The following is a 9,358-nucleotide window of genomic DNA, read 5'->3' as shown; positions in this document are numbered from 1 at the left end:
TGTGTAGGGCTCAGGATTCCACCTACACTCCACAAGGCTTAACAAGAAGCCTGTTTCTCTGGGGACATTCTAGTCCCCTTTTAGATAATCCAGTCAGTTATAGACTGAAGACAGGTTTATGAGCTTTCTGTAATCATCTTTGCCAATGTTCCTTTCTACGCCACTTAAATGTCTATATTACACCAGTAGGCAGAGGAATCCAATATCCACAAAACAGCCAAACACTTTAACATTACTTCCCCTCCTTTACCCATTCAGACTATGTCTCGATCTCTATACCATAGAGCCTTGTTGTTCTAAGGCTGTGCATACATCACAGTCTACCTATGCCTCATTTAGCCCATGTATGCCTCCCTAAATCTTTCCCTATCATCCCCATTCCTCCGCCCTCCTCCTTCTCTTGTACATTACCTTGCCCCTCCTACTTATTGCCCTCCCCATCACCCGAGTGATGGGGAGGGCAATAAATACATCATATATCTACCCTTAACCTGGGAGTTGCTGTCCCCTCCCTCCCACTCCGGTCACCCTCAAAGAATTATTCTTTTAATATGGAAATATTTTCTTGAGTTTTAAAAATAATGGTCTTATGCAATATTTGTCCTTTTGTGTCTGACTAATTTCACTCAGCATTATGTCCTCAAGGTTCATCCATGTTACACGGTGGTTTGTAGCTTCATCATTATTCTTCAAGGTAGAATAGTATTCCATTGTGTGTATGTACCAGAGCTTATCCATTCTCCCATTGATGGGCACTTAGATTGTCTCCAACTTTTTGCTCTTGTGGATAGTACTGCAATGAACATTGGTGTGCATATATCTACTTGCATTCTGACTCGTATTTTTTGTGGATATATACCAAGAATTTGGTATTTCTATTTCCAACTTTCTGAGGAAGAACCATACCATTTTCCTGAGTGGTTGAACAAATTTACATTCCCACCAGCAATGTAGAAGGGTTCTAGTCGTTCCATATCCTTGCCGGCATTAGTTGTCCTCTACTTTTTTGAACTTTGCTATTATGATGTTATAGTTGTGTGTGCCTTTAAAAATTATATACTAGCATATACATGCTTGGACTTTTTTTTTTTAATGTTTTATTGTGAATTATGTGATAGTTTACATGGGAGAACATTAGCTTTATAGTCATCCTATCCTATATCGTTTCATAGCCATGGTTACAATCCCCTCCATGCATCATCAACCAACCAAAGTGTACACCACACAAGCCTGCCCCCTGGTCGTCAGCACACAGCGCCTCTCACTTTCTGGGTCTAGAGTTCCCGGCCGCTCCATCTCTCCACATCATCGTCTCTGCCTCCATCTCTGGCATCATTGCTTCTCTGGTTAGGGTCTCACACTCTGCTCTTCTCCCTTGACGGTCCCAGGGACTCCACTCCTAGACTGCAAAGTCAGTCACTCCCTCCTTTTGCTACAAACGTCCACCTTTACATTTCCAACCCTCGCAGTCAGTCCTGATACCACTTATTCACTATTGTACCACAAGGGATCTATCCCTATCTCCTTTTATTAGCCCTGCCCAGACAGATTTGATACTATTCAGTGGAGATTCTACCTTCTTCCATACCCTCTGGATCTAGGCTCCCTCTTGAAAACTTGTCAGCCAGTCACTTCTTGCCTTTGTAGCCCCCTCATTTTGGGTAGCCAATGTCTAAGATGCCCATCCCTGTCTACTTTGTGTATGGAGGGTGTGGAATGATCCTCACTGTAAAGATTTGGTCCCTCTTTTGAGCTACTGCATCCATAGGTGTAGGTCAACTTCATCAAATTGCATCATGGAGAGATGGAGCAGCTGGTGACTTCAGACTCAGAGAGTGAGAGGGGCTGTGTGCTGATGACCAGGGGGCAGACTTGGTTGGTTGATGATGCATGGAGGGGATTGTAACCATGGCAATGAAATGATATACGATAGGATGAATGTAAAGCTAATGTTCTCCCATGTAAACTATCACATAATTCACAACAAAACATTAGAAAAAAAAACACAAGTTGAAGAGCAAAGATGTCAGCTTGAGGACTAAGGTGCACCTGACCCAATCTGTGGTATTTTCAATAATCTCATATGCATGTGAATGCTGGACAGTGACTACAGAAGAGCATAGAAGAATTGATGCTTTTGTGTTAAGGTGTTAGAGTAGAATACTGAAAGTGCCATAGGCTGCCAAAAAAACCCAACAGATCTGTGTTGGAAGAATTACAGTCAGAGTGCTCTTTGGAGGCCAGGATGGCCAAATTTTGTCTTTCATACTTCAAACATATTATTAGGAGAGACCAATTGCTGGAGAAGGCTATCATGTTTGGTAAGGTGGAGTGTCATAGAAAAAGAGGAAAACTCCTAGCGAGATGGATTGGCAAAGTGGCAGCATCAGTGGGCTCAAGTGTGGCAACAATTATGAGGTTGGCCCGGGACCGGGCAGTGTATCTTGCTGTTGTGCATAGGGTTGCTATGAGTAGGTACCATCTCGATGACACCTAACAACAACAATAGCAGGAACAAGATAAAAGTGAAGGAGCATCCCAAATGCCTCATTAACATGAACATCCAGAAGATGACTTCAGATACTTAGAACCATTCTTCATTCTTCTCATCTTTTCAGAAGTCCTAGGCAGCCATGAATTGGGGTAAGAAAGGCAGATGGGCCTTGAGAACTGGAGGAACCCACCACATGATGAAGACAAGAGAAGGAAAGACATTAACTAAACACACTTCAAGCCCTGAAACAAATGAGAAGGGTAAATTTCCCTAATGGAAAATGATAAGATAAGAAACAGAAGATAAGACTGTTTCCATGTATCACTCTTATATTTTATGATTCTATTTTCACTGAAGGGGATCACAGTCCTAGGAAAACCAAAAAATTAGTCAGTGAACACACTGCTTCATCTAGCCCGGAAATGAGTAAAGAATGAGCAAGAAAAGTGAACCTGCTGAGAGGCAAGGAAAGGCAACTCTTGCTGACGTAGCTGGAGAAGCGAGCAGTGGCATGCTTACACAGCAAGGAGGAGAAAGGAGGGGTGCACTGTGCAAACCCTGAGTCATGTAGATCATCATTAAAGTTCAATGCTGCACTCCCCATGGGGTCTTGCTTTAGGCCCCCTTGGAAAATGTCTCCTCAGACAGTTTTCAACAGCTTGAACATATCTCATAAATGGCTCAGTCCTGGAGCTCAGTCTGAGCTAGAGCAACAAATTTTGCACTGTCAGACATGTCTCCACAGTGGATGAGGAGAAGTAATTATCATCTGCAAATGCTGATGATATTCATAACACTGGATCTATATTTAAGTCTAACAAAAAGCATTTACATTAACAACTATTAGGCAATTCATGGAGGAAAGTTCTCCCTCTCTCTTAGTGTGATAAAGCATAATGAAAACATAAATATAAAAACAAGCCTTTGTAAATTTCAGTGTGATTTTCCATTAAGCGATTCTCATAGAATAAACTTTAAGATGGTAGCTCGGGACATTTGCATAAGTCTTCAAATCCCAAAGGGAAATCTAGGGATACCATTCCAGATACAGTCTGCCCCGTCTCCCAAGGGTTCTAGATATTATCATGATAGGTCCTGTACAAGAAACTTTCTTGTTTTGATAGGTTTCAAATTTCTGATTTTTGCTGTGTAAATATCCACACTTATTTTACTTCCTAAATATTTCCCTTGCCTGTCTCTTCCTTTCATGCTGTTGCCATTGATTTAGGACAGGCCTCTCTGTCCCTGTCTCCATCTTTTAGCTGGTTTCCCAAGTCCAGTGACATTCCCATCTGATCTGTGATCCAGAAGGCTGTCAGTGGTCTACGAGCTGGTTCACATTCTTCCTCAGTGAGAATCCCCTGTCTACAAGACAGTGTCCATCTTTCTGTCTGCCTCATTCCCTCAGATGGAGTCTGGGTGGTACAGTGGGTTAAGTACTGGACTGCTAACTGCAAGGTCATGAGTCAGAACTGAATTGATGGCAGCAGGTGGGCATCTCCTCAGTCTTCAGTTCTGACATCTCCTGTTGCACATCTGACATTCCCCATATTCCCCCTTCAGTGCTCACCTGCCTGAAGTCCTCTCCTCTGCCCAATATGCTTCTTTATAAGCCATTGTCTGAAGACGTACTAAGCAACCTTCAAGACTCAGTACAAGCACTTATTCCTAAGTAAAGGCTGCTATTGAAAGGTAGGAAGTTCAAGTCCACCCAGGGGCATCTCAGAAGAAAGGTTTGGTGGTCTAATTTTGAAAATATCAGTGAATGAAAATCCTGTGGAGCCCAGTTCTACTCTGACACACATGAAGTCACCATGAGGTGAACGTAACTTGATGACAACTGAGGTTTAATATGTTTATTACACTGCTGTTGTTGTTAAGTGCTGTGGAATCAGTTCTGACTCAGAGTGATCGTACATAGGGTTTCCAAAGTTGTAAATCTTTACGGGAGCATAAAACCTCATCTTTCTCCTATAGAGAGGCTGGAAAGTTCAATCTTTGGTTAGCAGTCCAATACTTATCCTACAGGGCCACAGTGTTCCCATTGTACTACTTGTTGTTGTTGTTAAGTGCCATTGAGTTGGTTCCAACTCATTACAACCCTGTAAAAGATTTCCAAGGAGTGTCTGGTGGGTTTGAGCTCAGTAGTCCAGTGCTTATCCTGCAGTGCCACAATAGGACACCACACTGCTACTTACCATTTATTAGCCAGATAATTCTGTACTTTAATTTCCTTTTTTGTAAAATTAGAAGAATTGTAATACTTATTTTAAAGAGTTACTAAGGAGCTCTGGTAGCATAATGGTTATGAATTGGGCTGTCAACCTCAAGGTCAGCGATTCAAAACTACCAGCTGTTCTGTGGGAAAAAGATGAGGTTTTCTGCTCCCGTAAAGATTTACAGCCTCAGAAACCGGGTCACTATGAGTTGGAACTGACTCCATGACACAGAACTACTGCCACCACCAAGAATATAAAGTAATAGGTAAAGTGATTATAAATATGAGCTTAGTACAAGGTAGTTGTTATTTCACTGTGTTTAACTGGTTCAACTATAGCTGAGGAAACTATAGCTCCAGAAACCCTGTGTTGTTTTTAGACTTCCATGTGTATATCTTCCCGTGCAAACTCTCAGCCTGTTCCTTTACCTGACATTTCTCTCTCTCTTTTTTTTTTTTTTTTTTAAGTTTTCATTGTGAATTGAGTGATAGTTTACAGGGGAAAACATTAGTTTTATACTCATCCTATCGTATTTCGTTTCATTGCAATAATTGTAGTCCCCTCCATGAATCATCATTCAACAGTATTGGCTTCTGTTCCCTCTGTTTTTTGTTGGGGGGAATGTATACCAAAACACTCAGGAATATGCAATCATTTGAACACCCAAAGGGCACACCCTGCAAGCCTGGTCCCTGGCCGCCAGCACACAGCCCCTTTCCCTCCATGAGTCTAGAGTTGCCAGCCGCTCCATCTCTCCACGTATCTGACATCTCTTACATTCTGTTTGACTTTCATGGTAGTATTGTTTACTGCCTTCTCTTCTTCCAGCCCCCTCCTCAGTTCTTCCAGCATTCCAGACTCATCAATAAAGTATTTCCACGACTCCGTTATGTGAACTGCACCTCTCCCTTTCTCCTTCCCATTCCTTCCTAGCAGCTCCTTCCTCTTAGCTCTGGCACCTCTACTCTCCCCTCCCCAGTGATGGCAGGGAATTCAGGACAGTTCCCAGACCAAGACCATGGAGTGTTTGGATTTTATGTTACAGGGATTACTGGACTAGTCCCAGAGAGAAGCTGTATGCACCAAAATTTCAATTCAAGGACTCTCCCCACTAATTTTTGGTCGAGTAATTAATTTAATCACCTTATTTCTTAGGGCCAGTTAATACCTATTTTATGAGTATAGAAAATAAGTGAAGTCTAGTAAATGATTGTTTCTCAGGTATGAACTGCACTTAGAATTAAGAGCCTGGAGATTGGAATGATGCCTGGTTAACTTTGGAAACAAGGAGCATACACCATGTACCTGGGAAATTTCGAAGTAACAACCCAGTATCATCTTTTTCACGTGTTAAGAGACTGAGGAGGAAAACAGCACTCTTCTGTTTTTCACTCACCTCTGCAAACACAAAGGGTGCATCAAACTGGAAGCAGACATGGCCGTGCTTGATGGCTTGCACAGAGGCTGGCCCACAACGGTACATCCCTGCAGTACACAGAGGGAGGAGAGCGTGAGTTTGCCCTTCCCATTCCTGCTTGGACACAGTACAGTTCATAGTACCTGGGAAGCATTTCAAAACTTTATCATGGACTTACTCCAGTGTGCTCCAAGGCCAGAGATAGCTGAAGGCCAACACACGTAATGAAGAGAGTTTGGTTTGAAGTGAAAACTAAAATGTGAAGCTATATTTAATATATATATATATATATATATGACCCTGTTGGCATAGTGAATTATGCATTGGGCTGCTAACTGCAACGTCATCAGTTCAAATCCACCAGCTGCTTCTTGGGAGAAAGATGGGTTTTTCTGGTCCCGTAAAGACAGAGCCCCAGAAACACCATTGTTATTGTATGCCATCGAATTGGTTCTGACTCATAGTGACCCTGTGTAGGGTTTCAAGGAGCATCTGGTGAACTTGAACCACTGACCTTGCAGTCCAAACCAACCTTGCAGTCCAACACATTAACCCACAGCACCACACTAGGACTCCAGAAACCCTGTGTTGTTGTTAAGTGTCATCGAGTCGATTCTGACCCATAGTGACCCTAGGGTTTCCTAGGAGCTGCTGGTGAGCTTGAACTGCCAATCTTGTGATCCAAACCAACATTGCAGTCTACTGCATTAACTACAGTGTCACACCAGGACTCATATACAGGGTTGCAAATGTGGAAAATGTTGATGCATGCTTAGTGGTTGCTGATTTCTGTTTACTTTGATTTTTGTCTTGAGGTTTTGGAGATTAATTTCTACCCACAATTGAGGTCAAGTTTAACTGGAGAGTCTGGCATTAGTCACACACATTGACTAATGCCTACCAGGGATTCGGGAAGTCAGCGGTTTCCATATTAAAACGAACATTCTAAAGTTCTTTAGACATTATCACTATCTTTAGTTGATAAGAGATGAGCTGCTATGAGTCAGCTTATGACAGGAGAGAAGTCATCTCATCACATATAATTCAGAACGCTGAAGTTCTGAACTTTCTCTCCTAAAACCCAGTGTTATAATAACGTTCCCCTAGGAGTACATACTGAATATTTATGCACTGTAGGAATACCTGATTGGTGCGTATGATTAAAGTGCTTACTGGTAACTGAAAGGATAGAGGTTTGAGTCCACTGAGAGGCATTTTAGGTGAAAGGCTTGACTGTCTACTTCTGGGAAATCAGCCATTGAAAATCTTATGGAGCACCGTTCTCCTCAGATACATGTGGGGGCTCCATGAGCCAGAATCAACTTGATGGCAACTGGTTTATGCTTTTCTATGTTTGCATATCCATGTCAATGAATTACATCAACAGTTGAGGAGACAACATGATCATGTACTCATCACACGGATTTTGCATTGCATTAAGCAGAAATGAAGGCCTTTGATCTCATTTTATCAAAATCTGGGAGAGATCACAGCTTCCTTTGCTTACACTAGTTTGTAAGTTACCAGACTAATGCAGTTATACGCAAGTTTTGAAAGAAATCGGGTTCTGGAGAAAAAAGAATTTAAAGAACAATCTATAATTATTTTTTTGAGTTTCTAATTTTGTCTACTGCCTTATAAATTGTCACTGTATATCTGGGAGGGCTAAAGTATGTTTTATAGGGTAATAAAATGCTTGCACAGATATTTTTTCTCATCTTCAAAACTGCTTGTCAAAGCAAGAGGAGATGAATTATATATGCTAAGTTTTATGCTCTAAAAGTTATAAAATTATCAGGATAAAGCTGACTGTCCAGATAATGCACTAAACTGCAAGGTTAGTTTGAACCACAAGGTCAGCAGCTCAAACCTACCAGATGCTCCTTGGAAACTCTATACAGAGTCCTTGTGAGTTGAAACCAACTTGACAGCGCTTAACAACAACAAATAATAATCAGGAAGAAATTAAACTTGATTGGCAGGTATTCTGTTCATGTGCCCAGAAAGCACACTTCTGATGTTGGTAAGTAATGGGGGTGGTTTCCACATATCAAATGCAATCATAAAAGCAAAATACAGATTGGTATTGAAGTGATTTCTCAAAGGGAGGATGTAATTTACCATCACTGTTTTCCTGGGGGGTACTGTCCACAGCTTGCCAACCGCCAAACCCAACAGGTAGGTCAGGTCTCGTCATCCAGGCTTCATTCCAGCAGTGGTAGTTCCTTCAGAAATATAACCAAGAAGTTAAGCTTCCCTTCAGTATCAGCACTCTACGACATCAACAAGATAATCAAATCCTGTGTTATGTTATCTACAAATTACTAGAATGCATTAAGGTAGTTTGAGGGCCCTGAAAACATGCTGGGAAACTAGACTTGAGTTTACACGGCAGACCCATATCCAGTGGCACACCCTGGGTCACTCACGAGCCTGGGAGTCACTTTTCTCTTGTGAATATCTGCTTCCAGTTAACTGAATGCTGTTTTAGTCAGTGCATTTTGCATTAAAAAGTTTTGATTTTTTTCTTTTGCTTGAACTTCTTATTGTGGTTTGGATGAAAGTTTGCAAAGCAAATTAGTTTTCTATTAACAATCTACATGCATTTTGTTTTATGACACTGGTTGCAATCCCCACAATGTAATTTTCACTTCTCTCTGGGTTTCCCGTTTCGTGCAACCTTCTTTCCTGCCTTCTGAACTTTGTTTTTGGGCACATGCTGCCCTTTTGGTCTCATTTGGTTGATTGTTCTGAGAAATGTGTCCACTGTTGGTGGTGTTCATTTTATAGTGTGTCCACTGCTTGACTGAAACTTGATCCCTGGGGGTGAGTTTAGTTTCAGGCTACAAGAGTGTTTAAGGGCCACAGTCTTGAAGATTCCAACAGTCTCTTTTAGACCAACTTTTTTTTTAAGGTTTTTATTGTGGATTGAGTGAAAGATTACAGGGCATATCATCAGTTTTACATTCAACAAATCATATACCTTGCTTCATTATATTGATTATAATCCCCTCCATGTACCATCAGTTAACAGTATTTTTCTACATCCACTTTAGCTTTTTAAAAAACACACAAACAAAAAAACCCACTCAAGCATATATAATAATTTATATCTCCAAAGGACACATTCTGCAAGTCTGCTCCTGGCCACCAGCTCTTAGTCCCTCTCTTCTTAGTCCATGAATCTAGAGTCCTCAGCCACTCCCCCTCTCCATGCCCCCATCTCTG

The 9,358-nt window shown here is 41.5% G+C and overlaps 1 protein-coding gene across 1 annotated transcript in view; it reads right to left on the bottom strand.

The window, feature by feature from the left end:
• Positions 1 to 9,358, bottom strand: part of F13A1 (coagulation factor XIII, A1 polypeptide) — a 352,784-nt gene that overhangs the window by 75,232 nt on the left and 268,194 nt on the right. Inside the window, exons 8-9 of the mRNA XM_006864109.1 lie at positions 8,252 to 8,355; positions 6,110 to 6,198 (exon numbers count right to left, since the gene is read on the bottom strand). Coding sequence (XP_006864171.1) covers positions 6,110 to 6,198; positions 8,252 to 8,355 — 193 coding nt within the window. The remainder of the gene's footprint in view (positions 1 to 6,109; positions 6,199 to 8,251; positions 8,356 to 9,358) is intronic.

Source organism: Chrysochloris asiatica, unplaced genomic scaffold (genome assembly GCF_000296735.1).
Source record: "Chrysochloris asiatica unplaced genomic scaffold, ChrAsi1.0 scaffold00060, whole genome shotgun sequence".
In the NCBI taxonomy this organism is placed as follows: domain Eukaryota; kingdom Metazoa; phylum Chordata; class Mammalia; order Afrosoricida; family Chrysochloridae; genus Chrysochloris; species Chrysochloris asiatica.
Note: the sequence above shows the minus strand (reverse complement) of the source record. Positions and strands in the feature narration are given on the sequence as shown.